A 20,555-nucleotide genomic window follows, 5' to 3' on the forward strand; every position below is an offset into this window, starting at 1 on the left:
TACTGCACTAATTAAAGAATAAAAAATATAATTTTTTTATTGAAAAATGCTTCTACACATTGTCTGAATAAATTTATTTAAATTTTCAATAAAAATTTTCTACATATTAATTCTTTATAAGACATTTTTTTTATTAATAAAAGTGGTATAAAAACTACTGGAAAAGGGCTGTCATGAGTTAAAAAAAGTTTAAATGTAAGACAGGCATAGAGGTTATATAACTTTATAACCTTGATCATTCACAAATATTCGGTATCAATTTGGTTATCAAAATCATATGACTGATAAAGAGTATCAATTAAGCACGCCATACTACAATTATAGATGGCATAATAGAAGAAACTTATTTTAATTCTAACTAAACTCCCTAAGTCTGTAAGCCACAGTCTGTAGATTATATTTCCCAAGCTTTCATTAGCGGACTTATATACTATGAAACAATTAATGTTATTTATAAAAAACAATCAATTGATATGAGAAAATGTTCCGTTCTTAATTTTTTGTTTTTACCTTTAATTATACAAATTTTAAAATATTTTATATTTTATATTTGCAAATATTTATATAAAATCAGTAAAAGTAATAATTGTTTTCACCATTTCTCATATAAAATTTTTAAAGCAGAAAATGAAATAAATACAATATAACATTTTTATAATAGAAAGTATAAAAAATTAATAATAAAAAATTTGCGCACACTATCCCACAAAGAGTTATATCTCACTATTATTAAAATAAAAAAATCCCATACAATGTGTGACTCATATGGCAATTAAGTTATATACTAGCCTATAAGAGTTTCAAACTTTCAAACTCTCTAGAATTACTCTACATTTGATTCACTAAAATTCATGATATTAGATAAGAAAAAAAATAATTATTCTATGCTTAATTTATAATATATGTATATATATATATATAAGATGACAAAAAAAAAAAAAAAACAAGACAAGATAAAACTCTTACTTTTTGCTACTTAAAAAATCGTCTTAAATATAAAAATATTCCCTACCATATTAATGTAACAATACTATTTAAACCCTTATTTATTGTCGTCTAATACCATTATTATCACTATTTACCACACTGTCGTCTCCTACCATTATTATCACAACTCACTATCACTACCACCACCACCTTGTCCCTATCATTATCATTGTTATCACCATCAACATCATCAATATGATAATTATCACGATTCTCGTCACCATCAATCCCTAATGACATATTGCCCCTAAAGGTTTCTCACTGGTTTCATCACCCTCCCCCACCCCAAAGCGAGATAATAACAATAATCCATTATGATAATTAATATTAAAAAATATTATAACAAATTTAACATTATTTATTTGTATCATACATTATTCACCGAACAATGTATATAACAAAAAATTGTCAAATACCTTATGTTGTTTACTTTGTTTTGCACCTTAATGAATTTCATTAAAACAATAAAATCTCACATCTTCAAAGAAGGGCAGACCAAAACTCACTACTAGTACCAAATCATTTGTGCCCAAGCTTAACAAGAAGTTTTTCGAAGGTCGAGATCCGAGAAGCAACATCATAGCAGAGCTCGGCCCAAGGGCCGGGAAAGGTTCTCATGTGAGTGACCGTTGAACACCAAGCAAAAATAAAGCATTTATCTTTGTTTTTCAAAATACACTCATAAAATAAGCTGAAAGTTAGACTGCTACATATATTGCAACATATTCCATTGTTTTCTCCCGTATGAACAAATTTAATACAAGAAATAGGACAACTTTCAAATGACATAAAGGACAAATAAGGGTCAAATGAAATCGTTAACTTATTCAAAATAAATACTAATCTCTATATGAAGTTTTCCTTCTTACCTCTATCTTTTCTCTACAGAAGCAATCAAGCAAAACAATTACAGCTAAACCGAGCAAATCGGGAGAAGTTCTATTGTTTCATGTTTTGATATTATCTACATATACACACACATCAGCGGTAGAAAACCCTGCGCTGTTATATAATTAAGCTCAGCTTGATATTATTTTTATCTTTGATCGTCTTTATTATTCTGTCACACCTGTTCATTTCCTTTAAGAATATTGTACTTGCAAAGAGGACAAGTTGCATTCATCTTTAACCATTTCACTATGCATGTAGAATGGAAATGATGATTACAAGGAAGAACATGAAGTTCAGCTCCATCTTCATAGGAGGAGATGCATATACAGCATTCCTGAAAAAGGAAAAAGAAATTAGATTTATTACTTTCATAAATCTTTTGAACTTTAGTATCCCAACACAGAAATTAGATTTTCTTTTCGTTTGGGACAGCCATAAATTCACACAAAGAACTTATGGAGCTACTGTACTATATGCAGTGGTCAAAATAGAAAATCAAGGAACCATCTTGCAGGAGTGATTAACTACATTAGGCTAAAAGAAATTAATCATGTGTTCAGTAAAACATACTGCATCCTCAGGTGAAAGCATCCGTTCATTCGCCCAGTGACCATTGTTGGTCTCCATGGGAATCATTGATCCACCTCCCTCGTTAGGTGTTTCCTCATTGCTTAACATTTGAAATTTGTATTTTGGAAGTATACTGAGATCCGATTCTGATGCACCCTCCTACAGTCTCATGAAATGAGGCAATTAGAAAGCCCACAAATATTTGAAATTCTTCTCTCCTGATTTATAATTAAAAGGAAGGCATACCTGTCCTGCAACTGCATAGAGAATAGCAATAATACAGGGCAAACAACAACAGAGGGCAATTCCAATCAAACATGCCAAAACAACACAGAAGATAGCAAAGAAGACATCAAATGCCAGAAAGACCACAGCCAACCTGTACAAATCCAAAGAAAAACAGAGAAACCCTTTCTTTAATATCTACAAAATTTGCATAATTCATCATGCAATCAACCAGTTTTCTATCAAAACATAAAAGTAATCTAAAAAACAAAACGTGTTTAAAATAAGAACTCTGATTTGTAATTAAATTTTCAATTTAAAGAAAGACTATTTAGCATTTGCATTGGTGCATATTCTTAAGCTCTGTGGTCTAATTTGACAAATCCAAAGAGTTATTCAATTGATATCTCATATATTAGGATGGATTATGCCATTGCAATCTGAAAAGAGAAGGCCATAACTTCATAAGAATTAGCACAAATGTAATAAGCATGGAGGTAAGTGGTTTTCATAAATGACATGCAAGCATAAAAGACATCGTTATTAATCAAAATAAATAAGAGCATATCTTTTGTAAACATTTGAATGGAAAATCAAGATATACCTCTGTATGAATGTAAAATATTCTTATACATGTATATACATTATTCATGCAAGAGCAAATAGTGTTTGTGTGCACATGTGTACAAGTGCATTTAAAGGGCTTACAAACATTATTCTTGAAATTAAGTTTAAATAAAGGTTTACCAGTATAAACTTGGAGCATCTTGCAAAAGAATATCGCCACCAGAGACAACCCAGTAAAAGCCAACCATCCACCAAAGTAACGAAACCATGGTATTCAATGATGCACATCGTTTTGTGAACCTGAGTTATAGGTAATCAAAATTGGTATACCTAGTCAAGTACAGTCTAAAAAAGTACATATATATAATAATAAAGCAAACAACATGCAATTCCATATTAGATTAACCCGCTTCAGCAGCAAGGCACTCCTACATACAGTAACAGACATTTAATTCTCTTCTCTCACAGTGAATGGATAATCCAACAGTTAGTCCTCACATTACACAGACTGAAGTACAGTTTATATACCAAAAAGCAGTGGAAGGATTCCAATTCCATTGACTAAAATCTTACTGAAACTCAGAGTCCTTTTAATAAAAGGAATCAAAAAAATTTACTAAACATATATATCCCCCAGAAAAGCTAAAAATACCATGATGCTTTCACCCGTACATTATCTATAACTGCAACATTCTATTACCATCTCAGTCACCTCCCAATCAACTAAATCTAGCAAGAGCTTGGTTCACATACCAGGGTACATCAATAGAAGATTAGAAGGCTTCATTGGTATTAAAATTAGCAACATGTCTTAGTATGCCTCTTTAGTAATGCTATCCATATGAAGGCCCTAAACTAGTACAATTGAGTTTTAATCCGGATTTATGGTTTCATAAAGGGAATTTGCAAGAAGCAGACAAAAAGCAGAACAAAGATTTTACAACATAAGGAGACAGTCCCTATACGGCTATATACATTACTCAGATTCTGGATCCTTCGGTGAAGTGCATGTAAGATGCAGAAACTAATATGCATAATTGAGTATATTTGTATTTGTATAGTACTATGAATTGAAGTCTTGCAAAACTATTCATACATGAAAACCTAAATTATCATACGTAAACTACTCAAGGCACTCAGCACTAGTCGAAATTGAATTTGTAATGAGATTCAGTAATTGAATTGAAATGAAACTCAGCAATTAAATTGAAATGAAATTAAACGCACGCAGTAGGAGAGGAACTCCCGGAGGTTCCAGCGTCGTCATCGTCGCTGTCGTTGGCGTCGTCAAATTCGAGGATGGCACCAGATTCCTCGTCCCTCGGAGCGTGGTTCCTCCTCCTGTACTCGAGCCACACGAGCGCGACGTGGACGAGGCACTGGAGCGCGTAGCCGCAGATCCACCAGCGGATCGGCGTGTTCGGCTTCTCGGTGACGGTGCAAGCGAGCATGACCGCGGAGACGACGACGAAGGCCATGTTCCACGTCATGTCGAGCGCCACCACCGGCTTGGAGTAGGTCCAGTCGGCGCGGCGCTCCTCGAGCTCACGCGCCGCCGTTTCCCGGACCATGGCGGAGTGGCCGCGGCGGCCGAGGAGGAGCGCGAGGACGGGGAGGCGGGCGGAGGCATCGGGGCGCGTGCGGAGGAGCGGCGCGTGGGGCTGGGGAGCGGAGTTTGGCGATGACATGGCTGGCTAGAGAGAGAGCGCGCGAAGGCTTAAACGCATAACTCAAGTTGAAACGCAAAAGCTAAAAGGGGAAGCGTTTTCTTCAAGTATATGTGTTGACGTTGAATTTTAGAGTGGTGTATTGGTGTTGAAAATGAAAATGCAAAGTTAAGACCGAGGGAGAGGATCAGACATCAGAGGAACACTTCAGAACACAGTTGCAATATTTGCCTTCAAAAGGACGGTTACACCCCCGGTTATGTTGACTCTTTCTTGATATCAATCACAACACTATTATTATTGTTGGGACAAACTTTTTAAAATTGTAAGATGAAATTTATTAAAAATTATAATGGTAAATCTTGATGGATTTCACTCTCACATTAAATTGTGACATTTATTAAATATTACTTACTTCCTCTGTTTATAATTAGAAGACTTTTTTAACTCAATTATATTATTTTTAAAAATTAGTTATTTAATTAATAATATTAAATTTATCAATCATTTAAATTATTTTTAAAAATTTACTCTTAACAGATTTTAAATTAATATTTTGTCTTTTTTTTTATTATTTTCATTGAAAGAGACATATTTATGTGTCTATTTATTTTCTCTAATTTTAATAAAAAAAATATTCAATTAATTTTAAATGTTTTATAATTTTTTATCTAAAATAATAGTTAATTAAAAATAAATATTTTTAAATATATATAATTAATCCATCTAGCAATTTAAAAATTATTTTATAATAAAAAATAAGGAAAAAAAAGTGAAAACATCTTATATAAAAACAAAAATAGTAAGCAAGTGAAAAAAAAAAACTCCAAAAACTCAAACAATAAAATTGCATTAGGTGGGATTTAAGCTTAGTCGCTCTCCATTGTTAAAAAGGACTTTACCATTGAACCAACAAAAATATTTAATATATATATATATATATAGAGGATGATGGTTCAAACGATACCGGTGTAACTTTTACAAAGTGTTATACCGTTTAATAACTTTATATTAAATGTGAATTCGGAAAATTCAGCCGTTAGATTGAAAGTTCATATCTTTTAGATCATATATGTCAAATTTTGTTAAAATTGAACAACAACTTGAAGGTAATCAAAGTGTTCATATTTTAGTATATTTTGAAATGTATATATTACGTCAATTTTGTTTTATGAGAATGAAGTATCAAATTATTTTAAATTAATATAAAATTTGATATATATGATCTAAGAAATATAAACTTTCAATCTAACGGTTGAATTTTCAAAATTCACATTTAATATAAAGTTATTAAGCAGTGTAACACTTAGTAAAAGTTACACAAGTGTCGTTTGAACCCTCCTCGTATATATATATATATATATATATATATATATATATATAATATATATATATAATTTATATTATTTTTATTAAAGATGATTAATGCCTAAGAAAAAACACACAATAACTTTGTGAAGTATAAGATAAAATACAAGTGAGATATGTTAATTAAGTAATTAGTAACCACATTCTCCTTTCGTCCATCTATGAATACTATATATTATGATCATAAAAGAATAATAACTATCCACGTCTTTATTAGCATAGTCTATCATGATTTTGGAATCACTCTCCACCAAAACCTTATAGAAACCTATATTCCAAGTAATCTATAGATAAATTAATATACTGTTGATTTATATAGTTCAATTAGTTTATAATTAGGTTACTTTGCTTGTATCATATTGATTATAATTTTTATGAGTTATTCTTTAATTTGTGGTATAATTTTATTAAAATTTATATCTATAAAATATATATGATATAATTATTATTTTTTTAATCAATAAATATTGCATCGTATGGCTAAATGAGCGACTTATTGATAAGGATGACAACATGATAAAACATGTATAAGTTTAATTATCCTTGTTCCGTCATCATTCTCGAGATATATATTCATGTTTGTTCTCGTATTCGATTGGTATGAAATTTGTGTCCACATCCATATCTTTGTTCTCGTTGAGTACCGGGTATACCCATACGCACTTAAAAATTAATTAAAACTTATAAAAAAATAAAAAAATAAACATAGAGTAATAATTATAAAATTGTATTAATTAAGTTTCATTTACATGAAATTAGAATATGGTAGTAATTACATAAATGTCAAGTAATTTTTTTAAGATAAAATAAACTTTTAGAAAATTAAAGCGAATAGGAACAGATAAACATATACTCATCTCTGACCCCGTACTTTATTTAATAAATTGAGTATTACTTGTACTCGTACCCATACCTAATCAATCTATATATTTTCATCAAAGTCAAAGCTGATTCAAGTATTATGCATTGGTTTCTTGTAATTTCCATTTACCAATTCAACCTCTGAAACACTAACTCAATATTTTGATCAATTCGATATTTAAAACATTGGTGTCAACTGCCAAATGAAGGCCAATAAGACACATGTTCACTACTCCAACATCCCCCAACATACATACTATAAAAAACAACATTTTTTTTTCTATACGAAATAATATTAATTTTCCAAACAATAGTATTAAAAACAAATTATTGAAATATCATACATATTAAATACATGTGTTTGTAGACAAATGATACATCATGTTTGAACATGTTATGTTCAAAAAGCTTATTTTTTATGAACCTTGTGAGATAACATACATTTGTCTTATATGTATATATATATATTTTTTTTTCTTTTTATGTTATAAAAACATTTATATTTATTACCATTCAAACAATAATTTTGAGATATTTTTTTGTTTTACATTCATTATTACCTTAGTCTTTTAAATTAAAAAGGTGTCAATAAGTCATTAAACTTCATTACTTATTATCATTTTGACTATTTAATATATATAAATATTAATGAGTCATTCACAACATCATTTTGTATGTCTATCTCTTTTCATCATTAATAAATACAATAATTATGTGATAGATAGAGACACACAAAAAAATCATGTTATACAAAGTGTTATATAAATTTGTTGTAGAAGTATTATTTTTCTATTAATATTATTGTTTCATCTAGACATTTTATTTATTTTGAACTAATTTGATTGTCAATTTGTATTTTTAGAGTTTTTCTTGTTATTTTCTTTGTTTCATAAACTAATATGAATACATCTCTCAAATTTAGTGACCAAAATGACCATTAACTTTTTAATTAATATTAATGTAGTTTTTTTTATTTTTTATAATATCAAGCAAGCCTTTAAATATATAAGAGACCTAAAGGTGATTTTGTTAATCGTTTAAAACTTCTATAGACTTATATCTCGTATGGTCATCAGTAGTTAAAATACAATAACATAAAAGGACAAGTTTATTTATTCAACGAATAAGTATTGATAGACTTATTTAACTTAATGAAACATCAAGCTTAACAATCTAATCATTAAATTAAAAGTTTTTAATACATATATTAAGTATTCAAAAAGAATCACATGCTACTTTGTTATATAAATTTAAATCAATGTATAAATTTATAAATTTTATTAATGTATTAAAAACTTTTAAATTAACAATTAAATCATTAAATTTTGATGTAAAGCATGAATTATTAATTAGAATAAGATTACTAAAACTTGTTTTTAGAATAAATAGATCCCTCATCAATCATAAAAGATAAAGAATAATAATTATGCTATCTTATGATCATTCCCTTTTCAATCAATATTAAGTTATTAACTTGGTCTTTTAATTTTTTTTTGTAATATCAAATAAGTTATTGATTTTTCTTACACCAAATCCTTAAATATTCGAGAGACACAAAAGTGATTCTAATAATTATAAAAACTCTTAGAGGCTTGGAGTTTGTTTGGTGATTTATAATTAGATAAAAAGAATATAGTTATCTTATTATCATCCTTATGGACCATTGGGTGCTTCTTTTCTTAATTTCCGGTGGTTGGACATTTGTTGTGAATGGGGCCTGTGTAGTAATTGAGCTGCTATCAATCAGCAATAAAAAAAAGTTTATCCAATAAGTATATAATTATCAATTCCATACCAAGTATTCATAATAATGCATTTATTCGATATAATTTAAAAATATATAATATAAAATATGTTTACATACAAGACAAATTAAACATCTTTTGCATCTCAATATTACAATTGACATTTCATATACCACCAATGTTTTTTTCCCAATATCTGGTTTACATTTTTAGGATTTACGTGAAGATGTGGTTGAACTCGTGCACCTAAGAAATAAAGCATGTTGGTGTTCTGCAAACAATGACATTTCGTATACTACCAATGTTCATTATTATTATTTTTTTGCGCACGACCGGTGGCACTTGAGGACAGAGACGAGGGACGGCCGTGGATTGAGTTCTCACGGTGAAAGAAGATCTTATGTTTCACGATCATTCCTATCTAACATAAATAAAAGAGAGGACGTAAGTGTAATTTTATAATTTTAAAATAAAACAATATTAAAAAAGATAGTTACTGTAGTACAACTTTCATTACTCATGATTATGTGGTTTTTCTCCACCCTAACAACTGTCTAATAAAGAAAATAATGTTAGATGATATCAGTTTTGTTGTACAATTTTATTATGTGTAGTATTACTTATTAAAAAAGTATATAATATGATAAAAATTGAATGTTATAAGAATAGTTTAAATAAATAAAATTTTACATTGAGAATCAATTAAATTGACAATCTTATTGAGCTTTATAATAGGAGTAATTATATTGAAAATCATACCATTAAAATAATATATTTATTTGCATTGGTGGGAGAACGAAAGTGTTTTGCCCGCCACTATCAATTTACGAAAGACTCCCCAAAACCCTACATCGCCATCTTCTCAGTTCCACTCCCCAACGCTTCTTTCTCCCCTCTCTTCCGCCAATTTCAATTTGCATTCTCCGTTTGTTTCTCGGCAAAGCCACGAACCAAAGAGGGTTTCAATTTCACTCCCCAATCCAGCTCAAGCTTCTAACCGCAGGGATGTCGTGGGAAGACGAGATTGTGATGCGCGATGTTACCAATGCGGGCCTTGTTGTCAGCGATCGCATTGGTCGCGAAGTTTCGTCTCAGCTCGACCTCGAAGAAGCTCTAGAAGCTTCCAGATACGCTAGCCACCCTTACTCCACTCACCCCCGAGAGGTATCTCCCCCAAATCTAAGGGTTTCTACTCATTTTTGTTATTGTGTTCAACTGTGTACGCTCTGTAATGTAATTTTAGTTTTTTCTCCCTTAATTTGAGTTATTCGCCGGCATAGGGATTCCTTCGGTGTGTTTGTTTACCGCGAATGAATGTTCGGGATGGGGAAACTAAATTCAACATTTATTAGTGTGAGCTTGTGAAGTAAACAATCGCTTCTTTTGTGAGTTGTTTTATTTTCACTTCTGGTGAAAAGTTCAAGCTTGAACTAGTTTTATCAGATGCCCTAGGAGGGAGAGACAACCACATTTAGTGCCCGTTGCCTCCTACGTGGGAAATAAGCGGAAAAAAGATTTGGATAATTGATTTTGAAATGGAATGGGTAATTCAAGGCTTTAAATTGGGGTGTCTGTTATGGTTTCGCTGCGTTTATTCATATTGCAGTGCAGAAAATAATGCTGATATAGTTACAATTGCGGTCACGGACACTCCAAAAACCTTGACGTTGAAGCTAAAATATCAGTTGTGTATCGTTTTTTGAAAAGTTGGCTAATTGTTATTTGGGGATATTATAGAGGAGGAGGAATATCATAATGACCATATGGATTCTAGATATTGTAGTGTGTGCGTGCGTGTCTGTGAGAATATTCAATGAGATTGTGGTTCAGTTTTGCTCTCCGTCTAAGTACGTTATTTATTGTTGTTTCAGTGGCCCCCTTCAGTTGAGGTGGTGAATACCTGGGAGTTGCCTCCTGTGCTCATTGAAAGATATAATGCAGCTGGTGGGGAAGGAACTGCTTTTTGTGGAATATTTCCTGAGATAAGAAGGGCGTGGGCGTCTGTCGACAATTCATTGTTTCTTTGGCGTTTTGATAAGTGGTAGGTACAATCATGACAAGTAAGAAAACTTTAAGTTTAGATACACGATTAGACATTTCCCTTGCTCATTTTTGAATGAAAGCTGTCTTTGTGGATTATTTTAGTTGTATAGAGTTGCCTACTCCAATTTTGATTTTGCTGACATTCAAGCAATGGAAGGACTTCATATTTATTAGTGATCTTCTCTCTCTCTCTCTGATCATATTAAAAAATATATTATTTCCCCCATTTATTTTCTTTCACCTTTTCAATGCTTTACATTTGTGGCATGAGTCCTCATAGACTATTGCATGAATTCTTGTTAGGTGTTCTTCACAGTTTCTTCGCAATAGTCTCTGCTTTTAGTTTCAATAATTATTTTATGAATGTTACGGAGATAACTTTGGCGAAGCTGTTTGATAAGGTTTAGGGGTACTAAATGTTTGAAGTCAAACTTCCTATGCATTTAGTTTCTGTTTGAACTCGTAGTTTTTTTGAGCTACTATATATGTTCTATAATTATTTTGGCTGTTTAACTTTTAATGTACAAAAAATTTGTAAGGGATGATCTTAGGGAGATAAAATGTTGTTTTAATTGTTACTGTGTTAATTAAAAACCTCTAGACTATTTAGTGGAACTCCTATTTATATTCACTGCATTACTTCTAACTTGACATTGTTGCTTCCATAGGGATGGCCAATGTCCTGAATATAGCGGGGAGGAGCAAGCTATTTGTGCTGTTGGTCTTGCAAAATCAAAACCTGGCGTTTTTGTTGAAGCTATCCAATATCTTTTAGTTTTAGCGACACCTGTTGAGGTATTAAACATTTTAATTTTAGTGATTTTTCAAGGACTTGTGTACATGAATATTGTACTTAAGAACCAATTCTTTTTGTTACGTGGTAAATTGCTTATTGTGTGGGTTGGTTTTCCATTCAAATACTTTTCTGTCATTTTTTCTGCCTGTAGCACTGGTACAGTATCTTTTTTTCCTTTCTTGAATCTTCAAGTTGAACATTTCTTAATTGTTGATCAAAATGTTCAACTTGGTTTTATGTGGTTCTCTCTCTGGATATGGCTGAATAGTATCCTTTTGGCTTTCTGGTAGCCTGCTAATTGGGCAAAAAGAAGTTTTTCCCTGAAGTTTTCCAGTAGCATTGATAAAGATCTCAAGTAGTTTGGTTAGCTTTCATAATTATTTATGCCTTCATTTCTATTCCAGTTCATTTTACTAAGCAGTTGGAGAATTTGTTATTTTGGCTCAGTCAACTGGGTTTCTTATATACTATTCTTTAGTTCATTTGAGAAAAAAGAGATGATTAGCCTCCTGAAAGGAAATGTAAAAGATCCATTTATTTGAAATTTCTCTATGTTTTCTGGGTTGCATTTAAAAGCAAATTTGCCTTTCTCTAAATTTTTGCTTTGGGAAGTTAAATAATGAAATAAGTCTAAGGACAGGAGTTTTTATTTTTTTAAGAAGAGATGCACATAGCATCAAACCAAACACTTTCTCATGTTAAAGTGATTTGGTGGTCAAATGCTCTTCTTCTTCTGGTTTGGTCAGTGGAATTTTGATTTAGCGTTTATCAACCTAGATGTTCCTTTGGGATAATTGTAACTTACTGACCTTAAGGAAATTTTTGTCAAAAGGTTTTGCAGTTTAGAATGTTGTGAGATGTGTGCCCTTGGTTCGGGTTGTTGATAGCAAAAGTGGTCATTTAATAAGTTGAAACATGCATTGTTTGCTCATTGCAACAAAATGAGCTTCATAAAGTAATTACTTTGCTATCTTTCACTATTTCTCAAAGGGTGGGTGTTTTTCTTTGAATCCTGTCACTAATTTTATTTTATTTTTAAGCATCTCTGTGCATATTCTTTTTTTGTCCATAGACACGGTTTTCAGTGTTCCAAAGTTGACAAGCAACTACCAAGGATTAATCCGCGCTCGCAGAACATGGCTTCTTTTGGTCAAGTATTATTTTATACTGCATTCTTTGCATATGGTATAAGTTTTTTATATCTAAAATCTTCAATATTGTAGCCATCTCTCCATCTGCCAACTTGCTATAACAGATTTAGAGTTGGGACTGATGCACACTGTTATTTGTACTTAATAAATATGCTTTTTTAAATCCATGAGATAATTCTCTCAAAAAATCTCTGAAAGCAGAATAACATGTGTGTGTGTGTGTGTATATATAAAGAGTAAGTTCTGAATTTGTCTAATTAAAATATCAAATCAAATGTGATCTTTTCATTATCTGTCTTATTCCTTTTTTATGTCAGTTTTTTTTTTTTGGAAAATGTCCATGTACTTCAATGTGGTGGTTTTGGTAGTTAGTTATTCAATATATGCTACTAAGTTATCTGTGACATGCTATTAGCTATTTTTTCCTATGAATAATTTGCAGTATGTGCTTTTCAGAACTGCTTTTGGGAGCAGTATTGTTTCTTACCTTGCTCTTTTTATCAGTTAATTTTAGTAGGAGTATGCTGCTCTGGAGGAGCAGATGGTTCAGATCCATTCTCAGAAGTTACGTTGCAGCCATTGCCAGAGCATACAATACCATCTGACGGGGTTACAATGACTTGTGTAGCATGTACTGATAAGGGTCGCATTTTCCTTGCTGGTCGGGATGGCCACATATATGAGGTTCTCTATTCAACTGGTTCTGGATGGCAAAAACGCTGCAGAAAAATCTGCATTACTGCTGGTTTAGGAAGTGTGATTTCTAGGTACTTTGTGCGTGTGTGTGTTAAAATTTTTTTGGACTGTAGAATCGCATGTGCATTTTGGAAGTGTTATTTATATAAAGTGAATTGATTTTTACTGCTTAACATTTCTTTGTTAATTCCTTAGTAATTTAATATTAGCTGTTATTGTAGATGGGTTATACCAAATGTATTCAATTTTGGAGCTGTTGACCCCATTGTTGAATTGGTTTTCGACAATGAGAGACAAATATTGTATGCACGAACTGAGGAGATGAAACTCCAGGTTTATGTTCTTGGACCAAATGGTGATGGCCCATTAAAGAAAGTGGCTGAAGAAAAGAATCTTGTCAATCTGAAGGATGCACATTATGGAGCTAGACAATCAACAGGATCAAGAGTCTCAAGTCGGTCTCCAAAGCCATCTATCGTTTGCATCTCACCTTTATCTACACTTGAATCCAAGTGGCTACATCTTGTTGCTGTTTTATCAGATGGCAGAAGGATGTACCTATCTACGTCTCCTTCTAGTGGAAGCTTGACTGGGTTTAACACCAACCATCACAAGCCTAGCTGTTTAAAGGTTGTCACTTCAAGGCCTGCTCCCCCTTGGGGTGTTAGTGGTGGTCTTACCTTTGGAACCATGGCTCTTGCTGGGAGACCTCAGAATGAGGATCTCTCCCTGAAAGTCGAGGCAGCTTATTATTCTGCTGGAACTCTTATCCTTTCTGATGCATCACCTTCAACCATGCCTTCACTCCTTGTTTTGAACAGGGATTCAAGCACACAGTCACCATCAGGTAACCTAGGAACTAGTACAAGGAGTTCCCGAGCCTTACAGGAGTCTGTATCTTCTTTACCAGTTGAAGGACGAATGCTTTCTGTGGCAGATGTTTTACCTTTTCCAGATACTGCATCTACTGTGCATTCTCTATATTCTGAAATTGAGTTTGGTGGTTATGAGAGCTCTATGGAATCATGTGAAAGGGTGTCTGGCAAACTCTGGGCAAGGGGAGATCTCTCAACCCAACATATACTGCCAAGGAGGAGGATTGTTGTCTTCAGCACCATGGGCATGATGGAAATTGTTTTTAACAGACCACTGGACATTTTAAGACGGCTATTGGAATCGACCTCTCCGAGATCAGTTTTAGAAGATTTCTTCAATCGTTTTGGTGCAGGTGAGGCAGCTGCAATGTGTCTAATGCTAGCTGCAAGAATAGTGCATTCTGAGAATATTATCAGCAATGTTATTGCTGAGAAGGCAGCTGAAGCTTTTGAGGACCCAAGAGTTGTTGGAATGCCACAACTTGAAGGTAGTAGTGCATTATCAAACACAAGAAGTGCTGCTGGTGGATTTAGCATGGGCCAGGTTGTTCAGGAGGCTGAGCCTGTTTTTTCAGGGGCACATGAAGGGCTCTGTTTATGTTCTTCTAGATTGCTTTTTCCTTTATGGGAACTTCCTGTTATGGTTGTAAAAGGCAATTTAGGTCCTTCAGGCACTTTATCTGAAAATGGGGTAGTTGTGTGCAGACTCTCTGTTGGGGCTATGCAAGTCCTTGAACAGAAACTCCGATCTTTGGAAAAATTCTTAAGATCTAGAAGAAACCAGAGGAGGGGACTTTATGGATGTGTAGCAGGTTTAGGAGACGTGAGTGGTTCCATTCTGTATGGTAATGGTTCGGCATTAGGTGCTGGAGATCGAAATATGGTCAGAAACTTATTTGGTGCATATTCTAGACATATGGAGTCCAATGGTAGCATAACAACTAATAAAAGGCAAAGGTTGCCATATAGTCCTGCTGAATTAGCTGCCATGGAGGTGGGTCTGCATTGTTAAATGTTTGCATATCTGGTATGTTACATAAGTTGTTAGTTTAGTTCCTTCTCACTTTGGTTTGTTGTTGTACAGGTGAGGGCAATGGAGTGCATTAGGCAGTTGCTACTTAGATCTGGTGAAGCCCTATTTTTGCTTCAACTTCTTTCACAGCATCATGTGACTCGATTGATTCAGGGATTTGATTCTAACCTTCAACAAGCATTAGTTCAGTTGACATTTCATCAACTAGTTTGTTCTGAGGAGGGTGACCATCTTGCGACAAGACTTATATCTGCCCTCATGGAGGTAAAAGCCTGTTTAGGAAGTCATGAAGGAGATTTCATCTACAAAAAGTTTACTCATTAACGGAGATTTCTTTCTTTTTCTTAAATAAAGTTTTGTATCTTCTATAATAATTAGTTTCCTAAACAACATATTCTGCTCCAGTATTATACTGGTCCTGATGGCAGGGGGACTGTAGATGACATTAGTAGGAGACTGAGAGATGGTTGTCCAAGCTACTACAAGGAGTCTGATTACAAATTCTTCTTAGCCGTGGAAGCCCTGGAGAGAGCTGCTATGACCATAGATGCTGAGGACAAGGAGAATCTTGCAAGGGAAGCATTTAATTCCTTAAGTAAAGTTCCAGAGTCTGTTGACTTACGAACAGTTTGTAAACGTTTTGAGGATTTAAGGTATGCCTTTTTTTCTTCTCCTTTTTCATGTTGAGCATCATTTATTTTCATGGCCTATGATTTTAAGCCTTTAATCTGAAAGTCAAATACTGTACTGTTGCTCGCTGCAGATTTTATGAAGCTGTAGTGCGCTTACCTCTTCAAAAGGCACAGGCTCTTGACCCTGCAGGCGATGCTTATAATGATGAGATTGATGAAACTGTCAGAGAACAAGCACTTGCTCAGCGTGAGCAGTGTTATGAGATAATTATCAGTGCTTTGCGGTCTCTGAAAGGTGACACCTTGCAGAAGGAATTTGGCTCTCCCATTAGATCAAGTGTTTCACAATCTGCTCTTGATCCAGCCTCTCGGAAAAAATATATATGTCAAATTGTTCAGCTGGGTGTTCAATCACCTGACAGAATCTTTCACGAGTATCTTTACCAGGCTATGATTGATTTAGGTCTTGAGAATGAATTGCTAGAGTATGGGGGTCCTGACCTGTTGCCATTTTTGCAAAGTGCCGGTCGCAAACCCATACAGGAGGTTGTCTATTATCTCTTTCTCCCCAATAACTAATTAATGGATTACTGTTCACTTGGTCAAAAGGCCCAAATATTGTGTATTAGAATTTTGATTGTATTTGTTTTGCATGCAGAAGCTTTACCCATGTCATACTTATGATAATATTTCTTAGAAAATTTAGTCTTGTTCTTCTGTATCTGCTAGGTTCGTGCTGTGACAGCCACAACTTCTCCAGTGGGGCAATCAGGAGCACCTATGTCTTCTAATCAAGTCAAATACTATGAACTTTTGGCACGGTATTATGTTTTGAAGCGCCAACATATGCTTGCAGCTCATGCTTTGCTAAGACTAGCTGAAAGGCGTTCTACCGAGGGAGTTCCTACTCTTGAACAGAGGTTAATCGATAGCTCACTTTTTACACATGTTTAAACAGTTTGGACGAGTTTATCCAAAAAAGAGATTGATATATAGTTAATTTGTTTTCTCTATTTATGATCAAACTTGTAAAAGTTTACTAGTTAACTCGAGTGTTTGATAACCTTGCTTGTGATGACTAAAATTCACTAACATGTCTACTAGGATTTCTAAATTTGTTTTTATATGCTTGCACTGATATCATCTAATAGTTTTTATGTTTTGTAAAATTCAGGTGTCAATACCTGAGTAATGCAGTTCTACAGGCAAAAAATGCATCTAATGGTGATGGGTTAGTAGGTTCTGCACGAAGCTCCATTGACAGTGGATTCCTAGATTTGCTTGAAGGGAAGCTTGCTGTTCTTCGTTTCCAGATAAAAATCAAAGAAGAACTAGAGTCTATGGCATCTAGGTCTGATGCTTTACCTAGCACGTCAGATTCTGCCCAAAATGGTATGGTCCTTGAGGGCAGTTCAACTGTTGATACTAATTTTGCCAATGCAACTCGAGAGAAGGCCAAAGAGCTAGCTTCAGATGTAAAGAGCATAACCCAGTTATATAATGAATATGCTGTTCCCTTTGGGCTCTGGGAGGTATTTTGGTTCTCTTTTTGGATGTTCATTTGTTTTTTTTTCCTTTGGGGGGGGGGGGGTTAGATTTGTGCTGATGCAACTTAAGATTTTTCTCTTGTGCCTGTTCACATTATTTGTTAGTTTTGCTCTAGTTCATAACTCTTGTTAACAGTTATCCATTTCCTACTTTTCCTATAGATATGCCTGGAGATGCTGTACTTTGCCAATTATTCTGGTGATACTGACAGCAGCATTGTCAGAGAGACATGGGTTAGACTTATAGATCAAGCTATCTCAAGAGGAGGCATCGCTGAAGCTTGCTCAGTACTAAAGAGGGTCGGGCCCCGCATTTATCCTGGTGATGGAGCTGTTTTACCCCTCGACATTATTTGTCTTCACCTAGAGAAGGCTGGACTGGTACAACTTTCCCATATTTGTTGTCTTACTGATTGATTTTTACTGTGAATGCTACTTGAGTATTATTATTTCTACCCAATGTACTGTCTAGAAAGCCTTTCAGTTCAGGCAGGTTGGATTTGGTGGAATTATTGCTCTTTTATCATATATATGAATTTATGTAATTTTGTAGGAGAGGTTGAATTCAGGGGTGGAATCCGTTGGAGATGAAGATGTTGCAAGAGCCCTTGTTTCTGCTTGTAAGGGTGCAGCTGAACCTGTATTGAACGCATATGACCAATTGTTATCAAATGGGGCTATTTTGCCATCCCCAAGTGTTAGATTACGTATGCTTAGATCGGTTTTAGTGGTACTTCGAGAGTGGGCAATGTCTGTAAATTCCCAAAGGATGGGTACCAGTGCTGCTGGGCATTCCCTGATACTAGGTGGAGGATTCTCATCGGAACGTGCTGTTGCTAGCCAACGAGCTCGGGACAAGATCACAAGTTTGGCAAACAGGTTAACTTATTACATTTATCTATTCTTTAGACAATTCTTGTGGGCATAATTTTTAAAAACAGAAAAAAAGGTATTAATTTTTTGTTTTTGTTTCTTGATCCCTATGCATCATGTTTTATTAGCTGATTTTTGGAATCTTGCATTATTTATCCCTTGCACCTGTTCTCGTTTTCCATTTATAGGTGCATTCATTATGTCCCGGTAAAGTTTTGATCTGATTGACTTTTACATACAGGTATATGACTGAAGTGCGAAGGTTAGCTCTTCCACAGAACCAAACAGAACACGTCTACCGAGGTTTTAAGGAACTTGAAGAATCGTTTATAAGCCAACATTCATTTGATCGATTTTGATGTTTGTTGCAATATAGTGTTGTATCAATTGTTCCTGTTAAATAATTATTTTCAAATAAGTTTTTAATTTTCCATAATGGATGTGCTCATGTGATTTTTTTAATATAATCTCGTGTATCAATTAGAAATATCATACATCCTGATCTATAGAGCCTAATTTTGTGAGTCTCGAGGCCTGCTCATTTGCATGAATTTTCCATCTTGTAATGTCAGCCTAATTTGGTCAGTTAGTTCTCCACTGGCGTCTGGATTGACTTCTTAATCCAGTCTCAGGAGCATTATGTCACTTTATAGAGTAAAACGAACCTATATTTACTATTTAATTATTTAATGGTTTAGTTTAATTCATATTTAAGATTTAAAAAATTATATAATCCAAAATATTCTTTCTAAGAATTATGATCCCCTCTCCCCTGATAAAAAAAAAAGAAAGAAAAAGAAGGCCTTCATGCTGTAAATGATCTGCAAATCTACTACTTCTCGGATTGGAACATTCGTAAGTTCCTATGAGATGAATGCATCATATCAATCATTTTTAGTCCAATTATTTGTGAACATAACAAGGCAAAAACCCATAAAGTTATTTACAATTGGAAGTCTATAAAATTAATGATAAAACTGTGTTATTATTTTGGTCATTTATCTTTAGCTATCATGTGCAATTGGTTTTAAGCTTAATTCAATCAACTATAGTTATTATTAGGCATGTGTTGATTTAATCGGTCTAGAACCTTGCATAATCTTATCTAAATCTAGGCATCTTTGATATGCTTGTGTTTAAGCTTACATATTTGTAATCAACTTATTTTTTTTATCGATTGGAATTACGATGACAACATTAAGATTTAAACGTATGTTCTTGAATATATTATCCCAACTCTCCTACCATTTGTGACTTTAGTGATTTAATCAACTTATTTTGAATCCCAACTTATTGATATAAACAGTGCATTCTATAAATGTTTCCTTCAAAATTAGAAATTCTGAGTTATGTAAATTTAATTTAAAACACGAAAAATATTTCGCATGTTTATTTTCAATATAAAATCAAACTTGTTTAGGTTTTAGAAAACAAATTCTGTGGAAATATTTTTAAATGAAGGTTAAAAACATTTTCAATATTTTCAAGCAAAATGAAAATGTGATGACATAAATAAACCGTGGTTATAATAAATTTATTTCCTTTTCTGCTTTTCAAATCCTATCTTCACGTTGTCTTTTTTATTTATGCTAGTTACTTTATTACAGTTTTCTTTTATTACTAAACATGTAAAATAAATTACAAGTGCATAAATATTGAAATATCTTTTATATATAAATGTCTTTCATATAGAAGCTAACCAAGTTGAAATTTGCTAGCAAAACATGGTTCTAGTTTATCAGTTTCTATACAATTTTTTGAGGTTTCTCTTTCATTTATTTGTAATTGAGTTTAATTTTAATCATTTATTATTTTTTATTAATAATCTAAAGGCTATTACTAAGTCATCTAATTTTTCAAAATAAAGATATGTTCTCACCGAATATGTTTTCTATATATGTATATATAATTATTATTTTGCTATCAATTTTTTTTGGTCATACATTATATACATTTATATAAAATATATTTGATATAAATGTATAGGGAGAGCATAACCAATTATGTCTTATGAAGACTGCCGATGGG

The 20,555-nt window shown here is 33.1% G+C and overlaps 2 protein-coding genes across 3 annotated transcripts; one reads left to right on the top strand and one right to left on the bottom strand.

Moving 5' to 3' along the window:
* Window positions 1–1,674: 1,674 nt before the first annotated feature.
* On the bottom strand, window positions 1,675–5,129 carry LOC109804391 (E3 ubiquitin protein ligase RIE1). The gene is made up of 5 exons (XM_020366208.3): window positions 4,468–5,129; window positions 3,421–3,540; window positions 2,695–2,827; window positions 2,449–2,607; window positions 1,675–2,212 (listed from the first exon to the last, which is right to left on the bottom strand). Exons 1-5 carry the CDS (start codon window positions 4,926–4,928, stop codon window positions 2,051–2,053), a joined length of 1,035 nt encoding a protein of 344 aa, XP_020221797.1. The 5' UTR covers window positions 4,929–5,129; the 3' UTR covers window positions 1,675–2,050.
* A 4,528-nt stretch (window positions 5,130–9,657) lies between these two features.
* On the top strand, window positions 9,658–19,051 carry NUP155 (nucleoporin 155). 2 transcript variants are annotated; one of them, XM_020364756.3, is made up of 13 exons: window positions 9,658–10,045; window positions 10,753–10,922; window positions 11,593–11,719; window positions 13,376–13,638; window positions 13,789–15,436; window positions 15,527–15,739; window positions 15,881–16,128; window positions 16,239–16,653; window positions 16,837–17,027; window positions 17,282–17,639; window positions 17,817–18,035; window positions 18,208–18,533; window positions 18,769–19,051. In XM_020364756.3, the coding sequence occupies exons 1-13, from the start codon at window positions 9,887–9,889 to the stop codon at window positions 18,884–18,886; spliced, it is 4,455 nt and encodes a 1,484-aa protein (XP_020220345.2). In that variant the 5' UTR covers window positions 9,658–9,886; the 3' UTR covers window positions 18,887–19,051. The 2 variants fall into 2 exon arrangements, with proteins under 2 accessions (XP_020220345.2, XP_082925108.1); XM_083068982.1 differs by lacking the exons at window positions 9,658–10,045; window positions 10,753–10,922; window positions 11,593–11,719 and adding an exon at window positions 11,740–12,874.
* The last annotated feature ends 1,504 nt before the right edge of the window (window positions 19,052–20,555 follow it).

This window comes from Cajanus cajan, chromosome 2 (genome assembly GCF_000230855.2).
Source record: "Cajanus cajan strain Asha chromosome 2, NIPB_CcT2T_4, whole genome shotgun sequence".
NCBI lineage: Eukaryota > Viridiplantae > Streptophyta > Magnoliopsida > Fabales > Fabaceae > Cajanus > Cajanus cajan.